The following is a 14,448-nucleotide window of genomic DNA, read 5'->3' as shown; positions in this document are numbered from 1 at the left end:
TCAAGAGCTAACGCTGATCAATGAGAAACTTTAGTAAACATTAACAACAGAAACACACTGACATATTCAAACTAAGCATCCAGTACTGGAATATGCACTCTTAGAACCAGAAAAACAGTCTTAGAACCAGAAAAGCAAACACCACTTTTTACTGACCTCCATTTGATATTAAACAGTATTGGTCCCAGACCCTTGAGGGACACTACTCATTACTGGTTTCCACATAAACACTGAGCTATTGACGATAACTCTTCAAATGCAGCCACCCAGCCAACTCCTTATCCATCTAACAGTTCATCCATCAAATCCACATTTCTCCAATTTTGAAGCAACAATGTTATGGAGGACCATATAAAAGTCTTACACAGAAGATCAAGTAGATGACATCACTTGCTCTTTTCTTGTCCACTGATAGAATCACTCCATTGTAGAAGGGCACCAGGTTAGTTAAACATGACTTACACTTGGTAAGCTATGTTGCCTGTATCTCATCACCTTCTGGTGTTCCATATGCTTCAATAGAAGTTCCAGGAGGATCTGCTTCATGATCTTACTGGGCACTGAGGAGAGGCTGAAAGGTCAGTAATTCCCAGGGACTTCATTACTGCTCTTTTTAAAAATGGGTGTGATGTTTCTCTTTTCTTCAGCCACTGGGGACTTCATCTGACTGCCATGAATTTTCAAAAATTATGAAGAATAGCTTAGCAACTGCATCTGCCAATTCTCTCAGGGCTCTGGGATTCATCTGTTTGGGTCCCATGGACTTGTGTATGTCCAGGTTCCTTAGGTGGTCTTGAATCTGATTTTCTCAGGGATGACTGCCAGTGAAAACTTGGCAAAAGAAGCTGTTGTGTACCTCAGCTTTGTCACTAGTTCTCCTATATTATTTACCATATGTGTGTGTACACACACGTTTCCTTAATTCTTCCTTTTCTGTCCAATGTACTTGTAAGAAGCCTGTCTCATAGTTCTTCCTCACATTCCTTGCCAAATTCCCTAGCAAGTGTGCCTTAGTTTTCCTGATCCTATGCCTAACATCCATACAGCATATCTCTAAATTTTTCCCAGTTAGACAGCTTGGGTTTCACTGCCTGGACATCTCCTTCTTATACTCCAGCTTGAACAGGGAGGCCTTTCTCAGCCTTTTACTACTCAGCAGTAAGTCTGCTTTCTTACACATGAGAATCAAAAGTTCTGGTGCTCTAAGAAATGTTTCTTAAGCAGCTTTCAGCTCTATTTTCCTCCTTTATCCCTTATGACAGTTTTCCAGGGTGTTCCATCCACTAATTCCTTAAACCCCTAAAAGCTTCCTCTCCTAAAATTCAAGGTCATAACTCCATCTTGTTTCTCAAAGATATCTCTCTAACATTAAACCCACATTTCCCCTTTTCCCTTTTTTTTTTTCTACTAGAGAGAAACCCAACTGCCTGTACTTCCTTGCCTGTCTCTTCTGAACAGTTTACAGCCACTGATTGCTTTGCTCCAGGCCATGTGATTTGTCCCACCAAGTTTCAGTGACAGCAATGAGACTGCAGCTTTCCAGCAGCACAGCAACTTCCAGCTCCTTCTCTTTGTTCCCTGTGCTGTGTATGGGGGCACTTCACTTCAACTCTGTCACCTGTTTGCAGAAACAAGTCCCAGTTTCTTTGAGACATTTCAGAGATTTATTACCCCCCCCCAGCTGGTTCCTCAGTTCATCAGCAGCCCCTGGTTCTTCTCAGATGCTCAAAACTGGCTTCTCAAAGGTAGAGCCACAATCATAAAAATGAGTACTGCACCAGCTACACAGCCAGATATTCACCTCCATCCTGGGCCCCTTTCTCTGATTGGGAGGATAGAAGCAACCACCACTTGTGTTCCAAATCCTTTTGACATTGATCTGAGGGACACAAGAGTGTTTTTGATGGTTCTAGGTTGGTTTGTTATAGGATTAGACTCTACACAAAACAGGAGGAGCAGACAGTAATCTGTCAGCTTACCTGGGCTTGGCAGCCTCTCAGAGACAGCATGAATACAACCTCCTGGTAAGAAGCAGTAAGAAAAATTGTCTGGACAGCAAATGGGTGCTTGGTGTGACTCTCAGCCAGGCATCTCCATTTAGTAGTAGTTGTTGTGCTTTTCTGGTGGCACTGGCTCTAATGCAAGTGAGTGGTTGCATCAGCTTTGCATGGCTGGCTTTTCTTGGATCATGTCAGTTACTCAAAGTGCTCTTCATTCTCCAACACCAGAACATCATGGTTATTATGAAGGGGCACTTCAGTGGATGGGGGAAGGTTCCTCCTTCTGCCCCAAGCAGAGATAAAAGTCCAGTCTCCGTCACCTTGTGAGCTTCTTGTGTCAGTGGGAGTTTGAATGAAGGTCTACCTTCACCTGGCACAGCATTCTTTCATTGCATTGTTCTTTCATTTTGTTGAGCAAGCTGAAAAGAATCTGCTAAATGTTTTAGTGAAAGTGAATGCTGCCTCCTAGGAAGGGTGCTTTTTCCATTTTCCTATTACTCAAGTTTCTTCAACTCTTAAAGACTCCCTGTAGCCTACTGCACTTACCCATGTCCTTCTCAGCAGCTACAGTTCCTGGAATGGCTAAGAGCTTGTTCAGCCACAGCACCAAGCTGCATAAACTTGCCTTCCTAGCCAGAATAAGCAAGCACTGCTCAGTCCTCTGTATATTCTTCAATTGACTCTGAAAAGATCCCTCCACATTTTATAGTCATGCTTCCACAGCTCTTCATCAGATCAGAATGCCAAGAATAGGCAGGGGAGCATGATTGCAATTAGCTGTGCTTATTTATGAAGCAGCATTCTGCAAAGCCTCCAGGACAAACCCAGAAATCTGATCCATCAGCCCTCATATAGCCACATTCTGGAACATCACCAGTGCAAAACTTATTTCAATTCCAGCAAGTACAAGCAGACAAATGTCAGTAAATCTGTAACATGAGACATCCAAAAATAACTCAAGAACCCATAATCAACTTGAAGTTTAAACCCTTACAGAATAGCATAAAGGTAGCAGCTAACCATTTTATATTAGCATTTCATTGCTGCTGTTTCAGTTTTAATTTTCTAGTATACTTTTATTGATCACATATTACCTTCAGTTGTGGTGAAAGTATTTCCATCTCTCTCATTGACTCCATGGTATCTGGAAACATCCCACGGTACCTCAGATAAGCCATGAAACCAGCATCCAGGTGCTCTGATGCTTGCAGCTCCTGCTTTAGTTTAGCTGCCAAATTTGAGCTTGTATCTGAAGAAAGAGACAGCCCCCCCACCCCCCACCAAATGTTACAAAGATGCAGAGAACTTGGAACAAGCTTAACTGCTCGAAAAATAACCATGATTTCTTCTGCTAGTATGAATGCATGTCAGGTGAAGATACCTGGCAGAGATCAACTAACTCAAACAAGTGAAAAGGTTGTAAGTTGCCTTTAGCACCAGAGAAGGCATTGTAGTTGTTAGGACTCACTAAAATTCCACCTCACCTTTTCAGTATATGGAGGTGAAAAGGTAAAAGCACACTTCCACTAGCACAAATACAAAAGTCTTTGTTTAGAAAGAACCATGTGAGAAAGACATAGCTTTCAAATAAAAGAACTACAGTAAAGCAAAATAGGAAAAAGGAGAAACATTTCCATATTTCCATACTGAAGTTCACAAAAGGTGAAAGGGATCTACAAACAGTTAAACTTACTGCTGCCATATCCATCGCCCATCGCACCTATGGCAGATGCTCTTGATCTTAGATCACGTTGTGAATCAGAAGGGGTTAAGGTTAGATTATCAGCTTCTCTCATCTGCATGGAAATAATTGTTTTTTCATTAATTTAGTTGTCTCAATCCATCTGTAGAGTTTTTTGCAATTATAACAACTTTGTTACTGGTGCAGGTTTTAGCAAATGCCTATTTAATCCCAGTGTTATAGATGGCAAATACCACTGTGAATGCAACATTGCTGCTCTTTGGAAGCCATTCCATCTCATTTTTATTCCCTTTCAATGGCCTTAAGAAATAGTCACATTTTTATAATTAATTTGCCCTTCCAAAGCAAGGCACAAAAAATACAACCAAACATTAATCTTCTGAAATACAGACTTTATCTTCCTGTGAAATGATATGGACAAATACAGCAAAAGTATTTCCATCAAAAACCTCTTATCCAGTTTTGAAGCAGTCTCTTCTAACACTCAGACAGATATTCTTAAGTGGAGAACTGCTACACTAAATTGAGTACCATAGAAGCAAAAAAAGTTTTATGGGTTTTAGATCATTTCCTTGCACACAAACTATCATCACATATTTATCAGTTACTTCCATGTAGCATCACTGTAAAACTTCCAGGATTTGGAGAGTTCTCTCAACATCTTCTGAGAGCACTCATGATTTTTAATGTCTCCACAATTGCACTGGGTAGATGTGCAGGGTGCAAAGCCTGCTGCAAGCTTACTGATCAATTTTAGGTTTTGGAAGACTGCTTTCAATTATTAGAAGCAACTGGAACACAATGTTTTAATACCAGAATTTGCTCTGACAGCAACAGAGGAACTAAACAATCATACAGCCAGAATGCTACTGGACTTACCCCTCTCAGGAAGTTTCTACTACTTGGAGCCAAAGTGGAGTGGAGTGATCAGAGGGTGACAGAGCTAAGCAACCTTGTTTAGTTTGAAGTAAATCAGACAAGTAATAACACTTACCAAAATCTTCTCTGTATCTTGGTCATCAGAATAGGTACTCTCAGAGAAAGCTGGACATTCTCTATCTGCTCCCACTGATGCTTCCTCACTGCCATTCTCATACAGGTTAGAATATCCCAGCAATACAGAATTATCTTCTTGCATGGATGACCTGGTGTGCATAAGTTCAAAATCTGAGCTTTCAGCTTCTGAAAAGGGCACTGGATGGATCACTGGTTGAAGTTCTGTGCTTGTATCTTGCTTTCTCATGATCTCAGGTGAGCCCCACGAAGCCATACTTGCAATGAAATTCTGGAAGTCTTTTGAAGTGTCCTTGCCTGCATCAAAACTGTCTTTTGGAAAACTGGGAGTTTGATCATTTTCCAACATTTGCTGGCAATGCTTTTGCAAATCTTGCTCCTCTGCAGAACTGTTGATTACATGCAATTCCTGAATTAAGACACTTTCTTGTGATTGCTTAGTCAGAGTTTTTTGGTTTGTATTATGAATGTCATCTTTTTCCTACAACGAAATAACACATATTCATTGTTTAATGAAATTTAAATATGATTTTAGAAACTGAAAGACATGCATTGAAAAAGATCATCTCAAACGTAACAGTCATATCTCAATTTTATGAAAAAAATATCTGGCAGTTTAATATATTTTATATGCCAGTTAACCAGGCTTTTTAACAAGCATATCATCAATAGAAGAAAAAACAACTGTAAAATAATTAAATTTATTTCTCATGAGCTGGCTCTTTTACCAACCAGGAAAAAAAGAGGAGTCCTTGTAGCTATGTTAATATTCTTACTTTAAGTAAATGCAAATCAAAACCCATTGCTTTCCTACACTGGACAAATTCCCTGAGCTATCTTAAGCCTTAATAGTGGACCCAGGGCATCAGGCAAAAATTAAGAAATCTAGATAGTTCCTCTGCCTGCCATTTTAATGCAGGAGAAATTGTCCACCATCTGCTTCTGGTCCCTTGAGGATGCATGGATTCAGGTGTCCCCATCACATGACACACATAAATACCAACATGCTGTACACTAAATTTTGGTAAGGCCACACTTGTACCTTTTAGCATCCTGTTCCCACAGGGTTACATGCCTGATCTATTTTTTTCAAGCACCAAGCAACAAACTTCTCTCTGCTGATCAGCAACACTGCAGACCATTCTGAAACTTAACTCTGTAAAACCAGACATGCTGGATCAGACCAGGCCTTTCAACCCAACTACCATCTCTTACACAGGGCCAACAGGGAAACCCAGCTTGCAGGGACACACAGGTGTCTTCTGATCCTTGCACACAACAAGCTGTTTTCCAGCCAGAGGGTTTGCAGTATCTTAAGAGCCACAGAGCCTTTCCAGCATCTTTCCCATAGTGTGAGGGCATGGTCAACTGACCAGGCGAGGAACTTCCACCTGCAAACTTCAGAGACCTCTGTATAACATCAGTACTGTGCCATGGAGCATGCAGGTCCATCCCTGTCTACCTTGCTACAATGGTCCTCTTTTAGTCAGCATTTCTAGAGAAGGAGCTTTCTTCACTTCCCAAGGCCTCTTGATGTTACTGTTCTTTTCCTGACCTTACTCATCTTTTTAACAAGCACAGAACCTCTAAGGCTGCTGCTGCAGGGCCACTGCTCCAACAAGTCCCACTGCTTACTCCAGAAGTCAAACATTCTTCCTGCCTTTCATGCTCTAAACCTGTTACTCCATCTGGAGGCTAACATCCAAGTGGAACATCTCAGAACCACTTAATGAAAATACATTCAATCCTCATCCTCAGAGCCTCAGGGATCCAGTGACAGCACTTGCCACCATCAGGTGACTAAGGAACCCTAAGGCTAGTGCCCAATTCACTCTAATTCCCCAACCAAGAGGGGAATTAGAGCTGTAAGAGGGGTCTCTTTTCCCACCTTGCTATCTTTTTTTTTTGCCTTCTCAACTTAAAAGTTTTTGGATCCTTGGTTGTGAGGCTCCCTTCTCTTTTCCACCATCATCATCCCAAGGAAGTTTTAACAGGACTAGGACAACCTTTCTGGACATGAACCCTGCTGGACAGCAGAGCTTTGTCCTGTCCTTGCAGATCCATACCTCCCCCCAGACATGTTTGCCCAGCTCCTTGCAACCCAAGGTCTACACACCACCAGCCACATACACACTCAACACCTTTGTTTGACAGTTCTTGGTTCATTTTCCCTTCCATTGCTTTATCTAAGTAAATTTAAGACGAAATTGCTCTTCTGACCTCTTAGATTCCATGGCTAAGGGTCTAAATGATGCACTGCTTAAAAAAAATATTTCAGGTTATTTTAAACCTGCCACCATGCAAATTTCATTTTATCTTCCATACCTCTTTCATTGTATGAGAGTGAATAATTGTTCTCTCTCTCATTTTAGACAAATCACATACCAGTTTATCAGTAGGGGAAACAGGTACTGCAAGTGACTGATCAACATTTGCTTCCAGTTCTTCCAGTTCCTCCATCCCCTTCTTCAGGGCTTCTCCTTTTCTTTCTCTCTGGCAGAGCAGCTTGAGGTGAATCTCTTCATGATCACTTTGCTCCTTTGGTTTGCACAACTCCAACTGTGAAATAAGTTCACCTTTTTCCAGTCGTAAGGTTTCAAGCTCTTTCATGTATGCACTGAGCTGATCCTTCAGGTGTGCAGTGCTACTTTGCAGTTCACTTTTTTCTCTCTGATAAGCCACCTCTTTCTGATTCAGTGCTTGCACCTGGAAATGGAGTTGAGAAACTTCTAACTGAAGACTGTAGACATCTTGAGACTGACTTGCATCTCTGTTTTCCAACTCTCTTTGAAGCTCTGATGCCTTTTCTGTTAAGTATTGCAGCTCAGTTGTGTCAGCTTCCCTTTGACCTGCCATTGTTGTTATTTGCATATCTTTCTCTAGAATATTTGCTTCCCTTTCCCTCACAGTATCTTGAAGTTCCTGAATGCGAGAAGTCATCATCCTTGCTTCAGCATCTCTCTGAGCAAAACGTTTTTGGAAAAGGTTGTGCTCTTCCTGAAGTGCCTTGTACTGTATTCTCAGAGCACTTAGCTCTGCAATGTGCTGCTCTGATGAATCTTGCAATTTTTGGTATTTTTTCTCCAAAGTTTCCACTTCCAGCCTGAAGTGTGTTTCCTTCTCTTCCAGTTGCTGCTGCAGAGTTGCCCTAGCAGCTGAGACGAGCTCCAGTTCCCCTTGAAATTCTCTAACCTTTGAGAGTAGAAGTGCATGTCTTCTGTTTGGATCACTATCACTCTGACAATCTCCTAGCCCCTTCCTCAACTCACTCTGAAGGTTTTCCACTGGCTTTTCCAACGCAAGTTGATAGAGATCATCTTGGTTGTCACTAACTTCATGACACACTGGTACAAATTGTGCTAGCTCTTTTTGAAGCTTCTCAATTACTCCATGGAGTTGCTCTACCTCTTCATCTTTGTCCTTACGCAGCCTTTCCTGGTCGCCACGAAGGTGCTCAACAAGTGATCTGAGTTCTTCAATTTCAGATTTTTGATCTTCCACAACCTAAGCAAAAGCATAAGGTCTGAATATTAATGTATGTAGGCAGAATTACTATTGTACACAGAATATATACTACATTTTTCTTCTGAATCATGCAGACATTAAGTCACATATTTAACAGGAGCTCAATGCTTAAGCTGGTAGCTACTCAGAATACTCCTGACTTTCCTAAGAGAATTATCAAATACAATTCATTTACAATAAAATTCTGTATACTTTGCTTTCCTCAAAAATCGAGCTTTGTACATATAGTAAGTACTCTTACTTTGTTCTCCAGAGTATTCTCTAGCTCAAGCTCAAGCCTCTTCAGCTGCTCATTCAAGTGATCAATTTCTTGATTTTTTTCTTTAAGCAGTGCTTGTGGGAATGACAAAGCTGGGGAATCACAAGTATCCAGGTCCTGATTTTGCTTCTCATGAAGTTTTGTTAGATCCTCCTGATCAGAAAAAACAGCTATCTCATTAGAAAGAACTGACTTTCTCTCCCAGCAGAAAACAAACAAGGCCTTTATTGAAACACATTTCTCTCCTTATTGTAATGTTAAAAAAATCCAAAACACAACTATTTTGTTTAGATTTGTAGCACTGGATTAGGTTGCCACATTTCACAGCTTTCAAGGTAAGAGAAATACTCTAGTTGCCAGACTGACAACCAGTCCATGTTCTAACTTAGAATCACAGGATTGTTTTGGTTGGAAAAGACCTTTAAGATCATCAAGTCCAACCATCAACCCAACACTACCAAATCCACCACCAAACCACATCCCTCAGCACCACATCTACTTGGCTTTTTAATCCCTTCAGTGACAGTGACTCCACCACATCTCAGGCCTGTGCCAGGGCCTGACAACCCTTTCAGGGAAGAAATTGTTCCTAATACCCAAACTAAACCTCCCCTGGCACAACTTGAGGTCATTTCCTCTCGTCCTACAGCTTGTTCCTTCGCAACATTTGTAGCACGGTAGAAGTCAGGAATGCACACCAAACTACCTACAGTGTTCACTAAATGGCAACACTGTAATTTATAATCTATATGGGCTAGAAAAATCTAAGCTTTTTATTTCAATCACAGCAGTGTACAAGATAATGCCAGAAGCATAAATCTGGAGTATCAGGGAGGTTTTGTTCTTTGCCTTATAGCATTAGCCTTGTAACAGCTGTGCAATATTCAGCTTGGCAAAATAAACACAGTAAGTGTCTCTTTATAACACCCCAAGATGAAGACAACAATACTAAAGAAAGGAGGTCTCCAAAGGTGCACACTAAAGCCAGAGAAACCTACCTTCAAGTGTGTATTCTCTAACTGAAGCTGGCTGATGGTGGAAGTACTAAGGTTTTTTTGCATCTCTAACTGCAAGTTCAGCTGCAGTATCTCCTCACTTTTACTGATCAAATTATCTTTATATTGTTCTAGTTGGTCTAATAAGCTTGCAATCTAAAAAGAAGAAAACACATACTTGTTTCAATTAAGTCCTCCTATTTAAGCAGAAAAGAGAAAAATTCATTCATCTTTTTTACTGAGAGCAAGTAACTTCAGCAAATTCCATGATTTAAACTCTCTCTAATCAATTTGCATTGGTGAAATACTTGACATACAAAAAAGGTGTTCAACTTCCTCAGCTGTGAAACCAAAGTACTGCAAAGGTTTTTTCCATTTTCTTTTAAAAAAATAATAACCTAACCACTCACAAAGGTTAATTTATGTTCTGAACAATCAAAGCTTGACCACTGATGTAGTTTCATGTAACAAAAGGAGACACGTTACACGTTTGCATTTGATGTCAAATGTAATTATGAGCAGTTATCACAATTCCTCATTCTCCTAGAAAACAGAACTGAGCAGTGATTAGTCCATTAACACAACAAGCAAAAAAGCTCTGAGCATTGGACCTTCAGCCTAGAAGTGTCAGTAACTACACAGTTCTCTGCTTGCAGCTGTTTGAAAGCTGGAGAGCAAAGAGCTATTTGGAAACATGGTGATCTTGTCACTTGCATCTTTAACTGTTTGCCTTAATGGATAGCAAAGTATAAGGGCACTGAGAACGAGACAGTCTCAGTGCCTCCTGGAGGCAGGTTTCATGAGAACTGGAACCTCCATTTGGAAAAAAAAATCTTTAATCTCTTACTGCTCTTGAAACAATGGTGCACAATTGGATCACCCACCTTTTTCTTTGCACCTCCAAAACTGGACTGTATATGTATTACAGATAGTATAATAATTAGGTAATATTACATAAACATACAGGGTTGTGTGTGTAAGCATCTGTGCATGTAAATCTAACAAAAGATTCAATAATGTGACCCATTACACTGCATTTCAACTTCACAAGGCACAAGTACTCATTGGTAACGTTCTCCAGCTCACAAAACAGAGGTGGTCAGACAACACTAAATTGTTGCTCTTGTTCTTAAGGAATTATTGCTCAAGGTTGAACAATACATCTACCTTCCACTCCAACTTTGGAAGGAAAGCAAAATCAGTTTACAACAGATGCTCATCAGTCTCAAAGTTAATGTGAATCACCACGAGACAGTTTCCAGTGAGAGGGGAAATGGATGAACAAGGGGTGACAAAACAGAACCAAGCAAAGGAAAGGAAGGTTAGTTAACAAAGCATAGAGAACACTGAAAAAGAAGACACATTTACTGTAACATTAGTCACTGGTTTTCTCAACATCTTAAATTCCCAGCTACAGGTTAGCACAAAATGTTTCTGCAGTTCTTCAGTTTTCAGGACTCTCCCCAAATTCTTACCTCTCTCTCTCTGGTCTGAAGTGCTTCCTGCTCTGCTTGTAGCTGCTCCTTCAGCCCTGGGGTAGAACTGACATCAGGTGCTACCCTGTGCCTGGCTTCATCCAATTTAGACTGCAGGGCAGAGATCTGAAGCAGGTTATTGTACTGCTGCTGTTGTAATGCATCCTTATCCTGTAAAACATTTTTTTCATGATAGAATTAATTGTCAATATACCTACCCACCCAACAGAACAGTCCTGACAGAATACTTTACCATGTCTGACAAACTCCAGTGCAAGTACCTGATCCCAATGGCCTATATAGAACTAGGAATGCAAAACAACCTAATGTTTTTAGCTCACTTAAGTTTTAACCCCTTAATTTTTTCTAACCCAAGTTTTAACAACTTCTGACAATTTAGCATTCAGTGATATATTATACTTTCTCAATTACACAATGTAAAACCAAACACCTCATTCTTGCAGCCATTTCCACATTTATTATGACACCATATATTTGCCAAACTAAATCTAAGAGAAGGAAAGTGAAAGATGGAGAATTTGGGGTAGATCAAAAACCTACTACAAAACCATCACACCATGTCAGAATGTAAAGCACTAACAAGTTTGTCAGATCTGTGGTCTGTCAAGCTACCCTACTTTTATTTCTTTCTTTTAAAGGCTTCTCTTTTGGTCCTTTTTTCTCCCACAGTCCTTCTCAGGAGCTGGGTCAGTCCAAGGAAGAAAGCTTCACTTGGGAAGTTGTCCAGACAGCAGGAATATAGATATCTATCTATTAGAATAAAGGAAAACTGGCCAAGAAAACTGCTGTTCAACAATTATTCTGCACATAGCTCAATACACATAGCTATAGCTGAAGGGTTATTTTAGACTCATCATATGGTTTGCCAAATACTGTCAAAATTTACTATCTTTACCCTACAGAGTACATGAATAGCATCTTCTGAACTTAAAGTGAAAGGGACATCAATTAATAAAATGAAATTTAAAAAAAATCAATGACAAAGTTAACACTGTATCACAGCATCAAAACAGCATGCATTTAAGCATGCAAAACAGCATTTAAAGAAGCTGTCCAAACCTTCAGGTCCATACTAAATAGACCATCTGAATGCCAACCACTAGCTCCAGGAAGTTGGCTTTCTGGCCCATTCTGAGGGAGTCACCTGCACTTTTTTTAATAAAAAAAGGCTATCACAGAAATATTTTTGTTCTAAAGAGAAAAATGAAAACTCTTCCTATCATTATGGGGGACCTATGATACCAACCAGCCCTTCAGGTATCTTGTAGCTGTATGTGAAAAGCCTCACATAACAATGAAACCCAAGCAACAACAGAGCCTATCTGATTTTTAGATGATATAAACCAAAACAAGACATAATCCACACCATCTTAAAGCTCATCTTGATCACTGGCAAAAAACCTCCAATCACAAATCCAGATTCTTGAAGAACTGCTCTGCCTTACCTCAGACGTTTCAGCGTCTACTGGACAGCAGAGCTGCAGCTCTGCCATGGCTCTCGGTGTCAGCAGGGCTCAACACACAAGAGTTAAGTTTTCCCTTGCAGTCTCCAGTTGCTAAGTCCTGAGGTTGCTACAGTGACCCAGCAAAAACAAGCAGCAGCCCAGACAAAAACCAGAGCTTTATGTAACGCAACTTCATTGTAAAACCTTTTTCTGGATGTCCAACCAGATACAGTCTAATGGCCTGAAACTCAGACCTGCCTTGTAGCATGGTTCAAGGGCATCTCTATTTTCTTTTCTACTCAAAAGGTTCCAATATACAACTATTTTGAGACCATTTGTTCTTACTCATCCTTTTTTTATATTCCAAGTATGCTAAAACAGCACTTATGGACATGCTGTACTTGTGGACTGGGCAGCATTAGGTTTATAGTTGGACTCAATGATCTTAAAGGTCTTTTCCAACTGAAATGATTTTGTGTTATCTTCTTTCACAAGTAACAAAATATGTAGAATAGCAGACTCCCTAAATAAGGCCCATTTCCACAGCCTCAAGCCAAAGTGTCAACATTAAATACCAACAACCTGAACAGCTGAAAGGACTTGGACAGAAGAACACAAAGTTCTGCCCCATGCACCACAGCAGGACAACTGTACCTGCTAGCTGTGAGTTTAGTCAGTATTCTTCACAAAAGGATGCCATTTTCTTCTCAAAATTACTCTTCCCTAAGCTCTCTCTTATTAGCACAGGTCTCCTTCAGCTGCAATGCCTACCTTTTTCATATGTTGGCATTTGGGGAACAATAAAAATACCTAATTGCCATTAGCATCAAGTATATTTTTACTGAAGTAATGATCACAGTATGTGATCATTCTTAGAGCTCCATTGGCTCTAAGCTGCGATTTGATCTGTAGCAGTAACAAAGCAATAAAAATTTTGTATTATGGCACAGAGATCTGGCTCTGAAGACACTCAGCAGCAGGAGCAAAGTACCTATTTGGACAACAGGACTTGAAACTTGCTTATTAAGGACCCACAGTGTTTAACAATCAGTGACACTATCTTCTCAGAACCTTCCAGAGGAGCAAAAGAGCATCTGATTCATGCAAACATGATCCAAGAAGCTGCAATAATAAGGCTTATGATTCATAGAGTGTGTTAAAAACTGTCAGCAATATTATGCTGCTATTAATGCAACAGTTTAACTCACCACTAGGTGCACCAGGGATAGTCCCAACCAACACCACAGCACAGTCACTTACTTATGTCCCCCATAAGGACGCTGTCTGCATAATGTGACCTATATTTAAGTAAGTATATAAAAATTACTTGTTTTAGTTCTGTTTCCACTTTCTTCATTTTTTGTACTTGTTGTTCCAAGCAGTGTACAGTTTTGGAGACTTCAGCACTGTTCTGCTCCAGTTCTCGGACCTGTGCCTCCAGCTTTTCTATCTCTTTATCACGAGCTGTAATTTCTTGCTGTTTTTGCTCCTTTTCTAACAACAGCTTATTGTAACCGTCCATCTTCTCTTTTATTTCTGCTTGCAACGTTTCCACCTATACAGAAATCACATCATATTCAGGCAACACAACCAACTTCCAGTTAGAAGCAAGAATAATTTCATGGCACAGAAGGTGGTACTACAGACTAAACTATGCTAAAATCCCAAATGAAAGTAAAACCAGAAGTGGACAGAAAGGATGAAAAAGTAACTTTCTGCAATCTTGTTTTCCAAATGCATCAGCTCTTAATTTGATTACTCTCAATATTTGCAGCATTCTAGCAAAGTGCTGGATGAAGGCATATTCTCACAAGCCAGAGGTAATAAAAAAGTGGCCTTGTGGTGTGAAGTTATTTTGATTGTTTTTAAGACTTAAAAAAAAAAAAAAAAGCTTTATATCAATTATTACTAATAGCATTGGATGTATTTCTGTAACCACAGAATCCTCTTCCATTAATTAAAGAGGATCCAGTTTAAAGGAAGATGCCAAGCACGGAAAGATAAATATGCAT

At 40.0% G+C, this 14,448-nt stretch overlaps 1 protein-coding gene across 1 annotated transcript in view; it reads right to left on the bottom strand.

The window, feature by feature from the left end:
- PCNT (pericentrin) overlaps window positions 1–14,448 on the bottom strand; it is an 88,435-nt gene that overhangs the window by 20,390 nt on the left and 53,597 nt on the right. Inside the window, exons 33-40 of the mRNA XM_030454402.1 lie at window positions 13,764–13,991; window positions 10,971–11,141; window positions 9,499–9,651; window positions 8,483–8,653; window positions 7,102–8,220; window positions 4,697–5,197; window positions 3,694–3,796; window positions 3,095–3,249 (exon numbers count right to left, since the gene is read on the bottom strand). Of these exons, the coding sequence (XP_030310262.1) occupies window positions 3,095–3,249; window positions 3,694–3,796; window positions 4,697–5,197; window positions 7,102–8,220; window positions 8,483–8,653; window positions 9,499–9,651; window positions 10,971–11,141; window positions 13,764–13,991 (2,601 nt within the window). The remainder of the gene's footprint in view (window positions 1–3,094; window positions 3,250–3,693; window positions 3,797–4,696; window positions 5,198–7,101; window positions 8,221–8,482; window positions 8,654–9,498; window positions 9,652–10,970; window positions 11,142–13,763; window positions 13,992–14,448) is intronic.

This window comes from Calypte anna, chromosome 7, assembly GCF_003957555.1.
Source record: "Calypte anna isolate BGI_N300 chromosome 7, bCalAnn1_v1.p, whole genome shotgun sequence".
Taxonomy (NCBI): Eukaryota; Metazoa; Chordata; class Aves; order Apodiformes; family Trochilidae; genus Calypte; species Calypte anna.
This window is presented reverse-complemented; position numbering and strand designations above follow the sequence as displayed.